Below are 13,531 nucleotides of genomic sequence, written 5' to 3'. Positions count from 1 at the left end.
ATTGATAAATATATCAGACTCAGCTACAGATCAGAGTATATTCTCCCACAAAAGCAATATTGGTATTATTTAAGATTCCCAAGGAGCAGTATTCTGCTTGCCATAAATTCTGCCAAAACGAACAGAGCTATGGATGAATGAAGGTAATGGTAGGTAAAACCCTGGCCCCACTGGACTCAACAGCTACAGTTCCATGGGCTTGAGACACCTTAGGACTTCACATATTTGGGATGGGCACGTATTTGCCTCTGATGCTGCAGTCTGACAAGTAACTCTGCTGATGAAGGGTTTAGATGGCCAACAGTAATTAAGGACAATTTTTTCCATCACAAGCTTTCCATACCAACTTTCCACAATGAAATAATTCTACTCTCACCGTAATCTGTGTTTTCAGGTTCCCAGCAATTTGAAGGCCAAAAATATGGTGCCTAAGAAAGAACATATGCATTTTTATAATGAAAGAAATAAACATTTCAGATGCAAAAAAACATTACAAGTACATAAAGAAGAATCATACAGGTGCAGAAAGAAGAATCACAATGTCTACGGCCCAGTCTCTGTCCTCAGAGGAAACACTGCTACAGATCTCAGCAAAAGTAAGGATGCTTTTCCAGGATGATACCACCTTTAGCATTGCTCATTGCAGGTAAATAGAAATGCTTAATGCAAGCATACAACGTATGGTTGGCAGCCTAACAAAAAAATTAGTTTTTAAATACAACAGATGCCAGAGGTCAAAACTCAGCTGATTACAATCATTCTGAAAAGAGAAGTCCTGCTAAGCTCACCGTTTTTGGTTTTTATCCAGGCCTCCATATTGCAGTTGCTACAATTAATTACAAGATATTACTACCTGTAGCTGTATTTCAGTTTTAACACGAATGAAAAATAATGTCCTTGTCCAAATTACAGAACATTGTTCTGCATTACTGATGTACTGCCACAAATGGGCATAGGACATTACACACAGATTATTCCTTGTACAAAAGTACAAGAAAACTGAGGGATCAAACAATCTGGGTTCAACATTCCTTGCTAATAGACATCTTATGAACTTCACAAGATTATGAGCTACTGTTAAAGGAGCGACTGAAGTTCAGGTAGAAAGTGACAAGGAGAGAGTAATGGAAAAGAAAGATGTTTCTATCAGGTTATTTTTCCAGAAAATGGCTGAGGAGAACTGTTGCAGGAAATGACAACAGGCAAAGAATAAGAAAAAGTTGTAGGAAAAGATAAGGGAAACAAAAGTCAGTAAGCAATAAAGCACAACTTGATGATGTGCTTTACACAGGCTTAAAATAAGGGAAAGTAAATTATATTGAAATCTAGGTACTGAGGGATGCACAGGACAACAACTTATGGCACCATTCTTCAACAGAGAAAAATACAACTAAAAGGGCAATCAGTATTACCCTTGCTTCTGTCAAGTCTTACATGACAGAGGAGCAGGACTTTCAGAAAAGCAAGGGAGTTGTAATGAAAAATCTTAGTTTGAATGAGGCCAGGAAACCAGAAGGTGAGGTGAGATAAGAGGAGTTCTGTGATCTCCTGGGCTGCTTTGTTCACTGTACCACTGGTCTTATATGAAAACACAATATCACATTAACAGTAGGACAGTGAGTATGAGCAGCAGCAACATCAGGTGCAAGAACAGGCTTTTAAAATAAAAACTAAAAAAAAGAGGAAAAAAAAAGTGAAGGAGGAACAGGAGGGTGAACAGAAGAGAGGTCATAGGAAAGATAAGGGAGCTGGCTGGGATCACATAGCAGAACAACACAAATTCAGCCAGCAGGATTAGGCAGCAAGACTCCAGGTTTGAATTTACTGCTTCATTTAAAGTTACAAAATCTGTCCAAAAGCTGTTGCAGCACAAACACTCAGTTATCTCAGAAGTTGACAGGAGCAGATTTTGGACAGGGCATGGAACTCAAAGGCAGGAGGCTTTAAAATTTAACACATCTGGAGGCACAAGGACACTGAGGGATAGAGATGTTCCAGCTTAGGTGACTGCCAAGGTTACACATCCTTTGCAAAAGAGCCAAAGCCTGAAGCTTGCCCTCTCCCATAGCAAGCTGTAACCAGGACAGGACAAAAATTTGAATCTTCTGCTGTGTCAGAGCTTGAGTGCCCAGCTCCAAAGCTTGCCCTCGGCCATTTTGCACAGGACGGTGGCTACTCAATTCTTGCCAAGGTTAGAATCCGAAAGCCATTTTCCTTCTGGTTTAGTTCAAATCTGAGCACAACAGCCTTGACATATCAAAAATAATCACAGGATATTTGTTCATTTATGTAAAAACTGTGGGTCAGAAAAGCAGTAATTTGGGATTTTAAAGCAGATCATTTTGAAGGGGCTTTATCACTTCTTAAGGTCTCTAACAAGATAGCCTCAATCCCTGGCTTCAGAGACCTAATGGGTGCTTAGGGATAAAGAGCAGCTGATTTCAGCAGTATTATTGCAGGGACAGTAGAAGGGGCCACAAGGGAAACAGAGAGCTCACCAACCTGAAAACGATAGAATGTCCCGTCATCTTTCAGGGTAAGAACATGGTCTGAGATTGGAAAGATATAACCCTGTGCAGCAATAAGACTTCCCAAGTGTATTGCTTCCCCTGTGAAAAACAACAGGGATGTGTCAGGAAGACATGCACTGCACACTCCTCTGCTTTCAGCAGTGGCTCTGCTGATGACTTGTGCAAAGACCTGATGCACACATGCCTCTCTGTACCCACACCACATCTTTACACCTTCCAACCAAACCATGCAAAGCAGAAGGAGCAGGAATCAGCCTTGAAATACTGATGAAACACTGTTCAAATGTTTAACTTGCTGGTTTTGTGTTTACAAAATGTCACACATCAGCTCTAGTCTGAAGTTCAGTTCAAAGCCCGTTATCCACCACAGGTGACAGCTGACAGGAAGACATGAACCCCACTTGCCTTTACCAAATCCAGCAAACAGCTGCAACACCAGGTCATTAGCAGCGTGTTTATTCGCAAAGCAAGTCCTGAGAGTGTAGCATTGCCATTCATTACAGGAAATGTGCAGAGGCAAAAGGGAGTACATATCCTAGCACTGCCAGGGCAACCCTCACCAGCACAGAGGCACATCTGCACAGATTTTCAATCAAAGTCAGCTCTCAAAAGCCACATCAACTTTCTCAGAGTTACAAAGTACACATGCACCCACAGGCAGATAAAGCAGCTCTTGTCTGCAGCTGAAATTCAGGTCTGGGACTTGACTAGACCCATGAGAAGGGATGTGTGTATATGGATGCCCTGGGTGAGGCAACACTGCCTCTATCTCTGCTTTTACATGGTGACAGTAGGCAGCAGTAAACAAAGTGGGAGGAGAAAAGGAAAAGAAACTTCTGGACCTGCAGACCTTTTCTTCCTCTTTTCCAAACAGCTGTTATGTGTGCCAAAACGATGTTTGTTTCTCTGAAGAGTGAGCTATTTGAACTGTGCCCAAGCCTTGACCATTGTTTGTGGCTAATTATCCATTTATCTATCTGCTGTGACAAATTAACAGCCATCACTTGATTCTATGATGCTATATGTGTCGTCCTTGGCCAGTATGTCCTGTCAGTCAGGGTTACCTTTCTCCACATGATGAAAACCTGCCACCTCATTTGCCTGCTTAACTACACATATCCACCAATTTCTTTTCTAAAGCTGGGAACAGCTTTAAAAACAGTCTTTCGTAGGTAGCAGTAATTTCACAGACAGGCTAAGACTCTTACAGGGTGCTTTTGGTGTGTTGCAGTGTAAGACATTAGACTTCACATGTTGATTTTTATCTCTTTCACTCCTCCTTCACCTCAATTCTCAAATCAACCTTGATCTACTGGTATTTTAGATTGCAACAAAATAACATCTACTGTCTAATGGCACACACAATACAGATGGAGTATCTGTTCCTCCCCAGCTATGGTCACCTTACCTGGATCCTCAATGCCGAGGTTCTTGATGAGCCACTGCACAATATCAGTACCTGAAAAAAAAATAGTGAAGAAAGCATTAAGCACTGAGACCACAGGGTTGAAGACCCCAAGAGAGGAATAACATTGAGATAGATAGAGTAAAACTGACATAAAAAGGGAAGCAGATTAAAATTAATCTCCACTGAGGTTTCAGAATGTTTTTCCTTCTTGTGTCACACTGTAATTATACAGTTACTGACAGGCACTAAGTCCTAAGTGGTGTGATATGAGACTTGGTGTACTTGAAGTCAGACATTAATGGCTCCATGTAACTCGTTCTCTCACAGTTGCTCTCTCCCACCTCAGCACACAGGGAGATGCATTTGTGCAAACACTAGCTAGCAAGGAGGCAAAGGAGCATTTACTGGCCCCTTGCAACTGTCATGTGAGAGGCAATAATATAAAAGTACAGAAGTCAGTTATCAGTCAAAAAAGAAAGGAAAGCCTCACTTATATTGAAGACAAGCATTCAGTGTGCCTGTAACGAAGCCACTGCTGAGCTATCACCTGCCAGTGATCACATTAGCCAGATGGTGGCCAGGAGCAGAAAAGTAAGCCTCTAAAGCCCATCAGGTAGTTTATTAGGTCTTCAGGGCCCATCAACTAGTACAAAGGTTGTTGCTCTCTCTAGGTTTGATCCTCTGCAGGTACACAAGCTCTCTATTGCTTCCATGGAAATCACAGAAGTGGAAAACTTGTCACTCTTCAATAAAAGCTAAAGCCTTTTATTAGCAAAATACAACATGACCGGACAGCAAAATTTAGTTAAACCACATACTCAGAAAGCTGAGCTTAAAATGAAACATAAATGTGTGTACAAGTCCGCTAACTTGACCTGTCTAAAGTCAAAGGCAATCAGCAAAGGCACTTGGCGTTAATTTAGCAAGTCCATGCCAAGTTACAGCAGTGTGCAGTACAACCTAACAACGCCATGTCTGGCTGCAGGCATGACACCAGTGCCTTCTCAGCATACAGTCAATTTGTCAGAAAATATTTGCGTTCACATACAGTAAGTTAATAGCTCTGGTAATACTTAGTGCTATGCTTTGTGATACATCACTTGAATATAGCATACAAAAAGTACCAATCAACCATATGGTTTGGGCTTACTGAACAAACCCCAGAGGATCTTATTTGCATAGAGCACTTCTGGGCTCAGACATGATGGGTCCTTCAAGAAACAGCATTACCCACATGATGCCTATTCCAGAAAAGTCTGAAGGACATTTTACTTTCCACAGACCCATAGCATCCCCACACCCTCAGCAAACCTGAAATACTGCAAAAGCCAGGAATCACAATTATGGTGTGCCACAGAGATAGATAACAGCACTGCTAGTGTCACAGGTTCCTGCAATATCTGCAGGTCTGACTGACTCTCCCACACAGGTTAAATTCCCAGTAGAAACGTGTGTTCTACTCCACACAAAAGGGGACAGCAGCTTCTGCTCCCCCTGGCAATGCAAGGTGTCCCCCACCTCCACAAGAAGCACTGGCAAATCCTCTTCAGTCAGGCTTCAGCAGCAAGTGGAAATATGGACCTGGCCTCCCTCATCCCCCACCCAAGGCAAGTGAAAGAGCTTACTTGCTGCCTGCAGGTAATCAGCAGAGCTCCTGAAGATCAGGGAAGCATATGCTTTGACTTAAATACTGAGCAGACAGATGTGACCAAAAAGCAACAGCTGGGCATTGTCTCAATCTGCCTTGGAGGAATCAATGAACCAGACACTGAAGGACCAATCTTACAAGCTTGTATTTTTAGCTTTACGGTCATTCTCCAAACCTCTCAAATCCAACTAGGAGCAATTCAAGTTGCCACAATCCAATTTAGACAGTTATTCCAAAACTTTTTCTTTTTTTTTTTTTTTTTAGTAGATGGAAGTCTTCTTGTAATTTCCAGTATATGTTTATTAATATGCAATTTATATGCATTTGATATCATCCTTGAATTACCATTTAAGGGAAATAATTATTCTTCTTCCTTGATAGCTTTTCCTGAGTGTTTCTACAGAGGGCTGACACATTGCCTCCCTATGTCCATTTCACTAAACCAACCAAACTTTTAATGTCCTCTTATGATGGCCTCTCCCTGTACTTTGCCATTTGGCAACTTTTCAAATTTAAGTTCCATTTCTTTGCATTGGGATCACCAGAACTGCAGGCAACACCCTGTAGAACATCTAACCAATGCCTCTGGCAATAATCCCAGCACTTTCCTGTCTCACCTGAAACCAGCTAACACGTGCATACTAAATCACATATTTTTTTTTTTTCTGAACAGTAAATTTATTCAGAAAAAGATGTCTGAGGGGTCCAAAACTACCTGTATTGTGAGAACACATCTAGTAAGCAGTGCTAAATGAAAAACATATGGGGAAGATGTTCAGAGCCAATAACTGTTGTTTCACATGTTTATTAATAAAATATTCTATGTTATAAACATGAATGTTTCCTTTTCCTTTTCACTAAACAAAAATATCCCAAAGACAGAACAAAACATTTACAGCTAGAGAACTACTTCAAGAAGACCCAAACCGAGGTACTTCTATATTGTTGGAAACAAAACCAAACCTCACAAAACGGCTCAAGCTAAACCAGAATCTTTACTGGGTTTTCTGTTCATCCTCCAAACTACAAGTTTACTTTTTCTTCTGACTTTGGTCACAGATTACAGGCTCACAATGATCTAGATCATCTTAGGAACCTGAATGTGCACAAGTCCATGGGACCTGATGAAATCCATCTGCAGGTCCTGAAGGATCTGGCAAATGAAGTTGCTAAGACACTGGCCATCATATTTGAAAAATCATGGCAGTCAGGTGAAGTTCCTGACGACTGGAAAAAGGGAAATATAACCCCATTTTCAAGAAGGGGAAAATGGAAGACCCAGGGAACTACAGAGCAGTCAGTCTCACCTCTGTGCCTGGCAAAATCTTGGAGCAGATACTCCTGGAAGGCATGCTAAGGCACATGAAAAACAACAAGGTGCTTGGTGACAGCCAGCATGGCTTCACTAAGGGGAAATCCTGCCTGACCAATTTGGTGACCTTCTATGATGGGGCTACAGAACTGATGGACAGGGGTAGAGCAGTTGACGTCATCTACCTGGACTTGTGTAAAGCGTTTGACACTGTCCCACACGACATCCTTCTCTCTAAATTAGAGAGAATCAGTTTGATGGATGGACCACTCAGTGGATAAAGGACTGGCTGGATGGCCACACACAAAGAGTTGTGATCAATAGCTCAATGTCCGGCTGGAGACCAGTAACGAGTGGAATCGGTGTTGGAACCTGTCTTTGTCGGTTACATGGACAGTGGGATTGAGAGTGCCCTTGGCAAGTTTGCCATTGACACCAAGCTGTGTGGTTCAGTTGATATGCTGAAGGGAAGGAATGACATCCAGAGGGACCTTGACACGCTTGTGAGGTGGGCTGACGCCAATCTTATGAAGTTCAATCAAGCCAAGTGCAAGGTCCCACATCTGGGTCAGGCACTCCCAGGCACACCTACAGGCTGGGCAGAGAAATGATTCAGAGCAGCCCTGTGGAGAAGGACTTTGGGTGTGTTGGTTGATGAGAAAGTTAACATGAGCTGGGCTGCATCAAAAGGAGCGTGACCAGCAGGTCGAAGGGGGTGATCCTGCCCCTCTACTCTGCTCTCGTGACACCTCATTTGAAGTATTGTGTGCAGTTCTGGTGTCCTCAACATAAGAAGGACATGGAACTGTTGGAGCAAGTCCAGAGGAGGCCACGATGATGATCAGGGGACTGGAGCACCTCCCGTATGAAGATAGGCTGAGAAAGTTGGGGCTGGAGAAGACTGTGTGGAGACCTCATAGCAGCCTTCCAGTATCAGAAGGGAGCCTACAAAGATTCTGGAGAAGGACTCTTCATTAGGAACTGTAGTGATAGGACACGGGTTAATGGGTTAAAACTTAATCAGGGGAAGTTCAGGTTAGATGTAAAGAAGAAGTTCTTTACTGTGAGGGTAAAACACAGCCTTTGAGAAAGGCTGCCCAAGGAAGTAGTAAATGCTCCATCCCTGGCAGTGCTCAAGGACAGGCTGGACAGAGCCTGGGGTGACATCATCTAGAGTGAGGCACCCTTGCCCATGGCAGGGAGGTTGAAAGTACACAGTCTTAAGTTCCTTTCCAAACTGTACTGTTCTATGATCTCTTAGGCATCTTATTGCCAAGTGACATGACATCTGATATCTTAAAATCATTTAGAGCAGTGCACTGCTTTGCCCTGAGGAAGTGTAGTGCATTCTGCATGATCCCTTTCCAGATATACAGGAATGCTTAATGCAGGGTTAAGTCCCATCCCATTTTAACATTCAACAATCCTGTCCCCAGCTCTAGGCCTCTTTTGAGGAATCTATTAAATTATCATCAAACTACAATGAAAAAATCATATAATGCTGAAACGTTGTTCCTCAGTTTTCTTGCCCCTATTGCTAAGATTTAAAAAGAGAGGCTTTTAAGGTGCAAGTAAATTGTAAGCACCAGCTCAAACAGAACTCCTGTGATCAGTCACTCTGGAACATAAGCAGCACTTGAGATCAGGGATTTTAATTTGTCTGTTAAAAACATGAAATCATTCCTGAATGTTGCCAAGAGCCTGGAAGATGTTATGGTTGTTCTCCAGTTGTCCTGAGGCAGATTATCTTTCTGCTGAGTTTGCTGAACCATTATTTATCACCTGCCAAGACTGATTACTCAACCTCAGGACAATGACAAGTCTTTCCTTCCTCTGTTAATTACTGTCATCCTCAGTAGCCATGTCACTAATTAATATTCAATCATAATGAAATCTCTTTATTGCCATCTCCCATAAAACCACCAGTTTTAGGGTTATGTTCACACATTGGTTTTGCCTCTGTTTTTAGCTGCTTCTATCACTGCAACCTACTTTTGCCCACCTAGAAATATTACTTACGCCTTTCCTCAAATGAGAAAATTCAGCTTTATCTTTATAAGACAGAGTGAAGACTTGAGTGAATCCTTTACCAGATTCTCCTGTCAGACCAAGACACAGATTCCTTTATTCAGTTTTCCAGAAAACTTCATCTTAACCTCTCCTGTAGGAGCCTGACAGATGCTCCTCACGTAACTCATCTTCTCCAAAAGATCTTTTCTGGCTGATTTTCAGCATCCACATTTCACAAGCTCTTTCAGATGACACCCAAGGGAAACCTTTGACTCTGATATGCTTCCACTAAACAGTAACAGGGCATTTGAGACCTTCTGAGAACAAATAGTTGGACCTGTTTTAATAACAGAAAGTGTTGCTGGATCCAGGTAGAAGAGTAGCTGCCATCTCCTCAATGCTCCTCTCCGTACATCTACATTTCCTCTGAGTCAGCATGATCGGTTCAAGGGTAGTCTGTGAACATCCATTTCTTCCTCACCTATAACTAAAAACACCTTTTTTCCCTAGGCTCTTCTTCGAAGCTGAAATAGATCAAGTTGCTTAATACCAACAGAATAGCTGTATTTTTATGTGCAAACAGATTCACAATGACCATTTAGCCAGCTAGCCAGTTTAGAGACAGACTAGCAGTTTTACACCTCTTGCTATTTTCTCCATTGTCTGTTTGGCCTCAGTGATCCCATAATCGTAGCTAGTGTTCTCAGACAGCCACAGCCTGTCACCATGACAAATGAATGGCCACCCATGAAGAGGTGAATTAAAAAAGGAGTTCACAGGGTGTGTGGACATTGGCAAGACACAGTTAATAAGGTGAGTCGCCATCACAGTAGTTGATACCTTTTCTAATCAACCCATGTTGTTCTACCTCTTCCAGAAAATCCAGGACTTATTTGGAAAATGAAGTGCCATCTATAACTAGATTCACCCATCTTCGTGAAATGGCAGAGGCAGACAGAACAGCAATTTCTAAAGATCAGCTATCTGGTGTGGAGACTATGCCACTGTTCTGGGCAAAGGAGCCAAGACCACTGGGGTCTGCTAGTCATTCAATGGACTGGGCATATCCCTGACAAGGCACATACATGTACACACACACACACACATATATGTATACAAATAAAAAGTACAAGAGTGTTTCTGAAACCTCGGTGAATATGCATTTTTGCATTTCTTTTTAGGCCTGGTAAGACAACTGCATTTTTGGCTGAGCGTCCTGAGGTGGCAAGCACTGACGTGTGGAACTCCATACACAGGACATGGGACGTCTCGTGTTTCCCATCTATTGCTGCCCTTATCTCTTGATGCCCACTATGACAATGACCAAGTAGTAAAATCTGCCCTTTCTCATGGGAGTTGCTAAGCTGAGCCATGATCACTGGATGCCAAACAGCCGCTTTGGACCTCAGACTGTTCACAGCCTCACACTGCACTGACAAATATTAACACTGACGAAAGTGAAGTCTTAAAAAATACTTAAAACCCACCGTCTCATCATGCTATGAAAAAATGTCATAAATACATATCTAAAGGAAGAGACATAAGATTGCTTAGTTATTTCCTGACTTTCCAGAGTTAGTGTAAACATTATATTATCTGAACATATTTTAATGCTTTTAAAAAAATACTGTATTTTTGCATGGAATGTTTTTTTCATTATTATTACTTTATAAAAGGAATAAAAATGTGGAATGTTCAGCTCTTCCCTAAACCTTACCTACATAGCTCCTCTGCGCACTCTGATATCTAGTTTCTCTCATCAGTCACTTCCAAACTCAAGGTCCAGAGTCTTTTCACACAAGGGTAAAAATGTGTTCTCCTTCCTGTCACTTCCTTCTCAAAATGAATGAACTCATTTTAGCACCAAATTTTCCAAACAATTTGCTCCTGAACTCAGTCCAGTCTTTAAATGTTTCTATCAGAAAAGCAAGACTGGGAGAAAAAAAATTAAATCACAAGCAGTCAAAATGACATAAGAATACATGCATAGGTGTATGAGCAGCCACTCAAGCTGCTCTTTACTCTGCCAGTCACAGCAATCACATATTAAATGGAAATCATGTGTTTTGGCCCCACCCAAGCATCATTGAGTCCTTGGTAAATCTGGGACAAAAAAGTTAATTAATTATTTGCACTTTTACCAGTGGGCTTGCAAAAACAAACGAATGAACAACACCCATGATAAAGGGCAAAAAGATTTCATAACAAAGTTTTTCATGGCCTCCAGCACTCCTTGCTACGATTTCTCTTACAGAGTCCCCTACTGACTCCCACAGTGATTTCAGCTAGGTTGGAAGTACAGACTCCTGCTAGCAGGAGGGATTTAATGCAAAGTGCCAATTTTTATGGCAGAGGAAAATAAAAAAAAAGAAAAAAAAGAAAAGAAATAAAGAAGTTGGTGTCTCCCTGGTATCTGTTACAAATATTGGGGAAGCACCTTATAGAATTTGCCTACGAAAAGCATATAAATAAATACCAATGCCATTTAAAAAATATCTCAGCAGTTGACTCAGAAAATGTGGTAATTGCAGCTCTCCTCCATCAGCATGTGGTAATTGCACCACTCAGTGTCAGCAAGGAGCATCATCAAAGCTACAACAGCTTAAGGAGCATCATCAAAGCCACAACAGCTTAGAGCTTCTAGCAATTTTCCTTTACCTTATATTCACTTTAAATCTTGTTTGTGAATTATTAACAATCATTAGCAGCAGGAGTGTTACCCCTTTTTGATCAAAGCAGCCAAAGTTTCTACGGGGTCTTTTTGTTCATTGTAACTTTCGAGTGCTTGAATTTACAATTTACTTTTCTTGCAATAAAAAAATTGAAAATATAATACTTTGTGTGAAGTTAGAATGATACTTGACGGGAAGCTGTTTTCCAAACAGCCCATGGAGCTAAGCTACGTGTGAACATTCCAGGATGATAAAACAATGATAAGGACAGAATATTTGTAATTTTAACAGGGTTCACAATCTCTGATCCTTTGCCTTTTCCTGGCAAGAGTGTTATTTGTCTCAGTGTTTGGGCTGATATGACATTCCAACCATTTCTCCATCCCTCCTCTGTCTCTTTTACTAAGTGTTATCTATAGAAAGTTGTCCAGTATGCTTGCCCATTTATACTAAATGTTGGCATTTCACAGATGAGTCCCATATAAATACTAATAACTTGGTTTTGTGTGTTGCTTGTGAACTTAGGAAGCACCCTGTACCTCCACTGCATAGATGTCCATATGTGTGTGAAAAAAAAACATATAAGAATCATATTTGTCAAAAGCCAATTAAAAATAATAATGCTGATATTTGACTCACACACATTCTAGCCCCTGACACTGGGGCCCTAAAGCAAAATTAACAGCAAGTCTATTAATAAATTCTTTCACAAAAGGGAGTCATGACCCAGACTCATGTCTGCACTGCAAGGTGTCGACAGACACTTATGATGCGGGGAGAGTGACAGAAGATAAACTTCCCAGGAGAGAGAAAATGCCACAGGCTTCTATAGTCGTGATGGGGTAGGAAGATGAGCAGCAGGGAGCGAGACCAGTCAGAGGTCAACACACCGGAGTCGCAGAGCTGTTATGTGCTCTCACAAGGAATTGAACAGGAATGTCTAGCAACTGAGTGTTAATGCACTTGGAAATAGCTTACAAAGTAATGGGCTGCTAATTCACAATTTAACCATCAGCACCACAGTGTAAATTTGATCTTTCTCCCCAATATATATATGTAACACACACACACAAATCACTCCTGCCTACATTTTAAATATAGATTGATATAAAAGATGAAAGATGGAGATTTGGGTTTGCAAAATCCAAATTCCCTGTGTACCCAGTTAGTAGCTCTTTCTTCTGAACTGCTTTTTGGAGGGACTTCTGCCTTCTCATCATATTGGCCAGACTACCACAGTGCACATACCCTCTATGATGCAGACTCATAGAGGGAGATTTTCACTAGGCAAGAATCAATAAATTATCAGACATGACAGTGCAGAGCGATGTGTGGGCTAACTTACCCAGGTAAAGATAAATTAGATCATAAGATATCATGGCCAGACTTCTTTTGTTACAATGCTGATCATCTAAAAATAGTTCAAGTAACTTTACAAGGTGTGAAAGCAAGTAGCGGAAGACAGACCCAAAGACAGGCTTCTGACTCGTCATACCCTCCCATCAACACCATTTAAAAATGGGCATTCAGCTCCAAGGAGCAGAAGGATGCCACTAGCTGAGAGCCCTGGATTTAAAATGATCACTCTACAGTGGTATTAGTAAGGCTGAGTCAGGAAACCTCTTAATGGACGCACAGCTAATCCCAATGAAAGAGGTCTGCCAGGGCAGCTTAAACCAGGTCCTCAACTGGAAAAAAAGTTACACCAGCAAAAGGTCTTTTTCCAGTTGACCTGCACCGATATAAAGTGTTTGGTGCTACACCAGCCCCAGACTTGTACTCACTCCACTTTGAAAGCGCTGTGTCATATCAGCCCTGCCCTCACACCGATGCTCAGCATGTTACTCAGTAGCCTTACCACAGGAGAAACCACACTGACTTAATTGTGCTAAATGTTCCTCACCTGCCTTGGAAAAACTGAGCTGCTATCAGCACTATCTACAGACAGGC

At 41.6% G+C, this 13,531-nt stretch overlaps 1 protein-coding gene across 8 annotated transcripts in view; it reads right to left on the bottom strand.

The window, feature by feature from the left end:
* Positions 1-13,531, bottom strand: part of RGS6 (regulator of G protein signaling 6) — a 276,150-nt gene that overhangs the window by 69,937 nt on the left and 192,682 nt on the right. For 7 of the 8 annotated variants that reach the window (XM_065683513.1, XM_065683507.1, XM_065683506.1 and 4 more), the window contains 3 exons: positions 3,940-3,990; positions 2,503-2,609; positions 377-428 (listed from right to left, as the gene is read on the bottom strand). In XM_065683513.1, coding sequence (XP_065539585.1) covers positions 377-428; positions 2,503-2,609; positions 3,940-3,990 — 210 coding nt within the window. Of the gene's footprint in view, positions 1-376; positions 429-2,502; positions 2,610-3,939; positions 3,991-5,457; positions 5,485-13,531 lie in introns of those variants that run through there. The other variant, XM_065683511.1, reaches the window with a different exon arrangement.

The sequence above is a fragment of the Lathamus discolor genome, chromosome 6 (assembly GCF_037157495.1).
Source record: "Lathamus discolor isolate bLatDis1 chromosome 6, bLatDis1.hap1, whole genome shotgun sequence".
NCBI lineage: Eukaryota > Metazoa > Chordata > Aves > Psittaciformes > Psittacidae > Lathamus > Lathamus discolor.
This window is presented reverse-complemented; position numbering and strand designations above follow the sequence as displayed.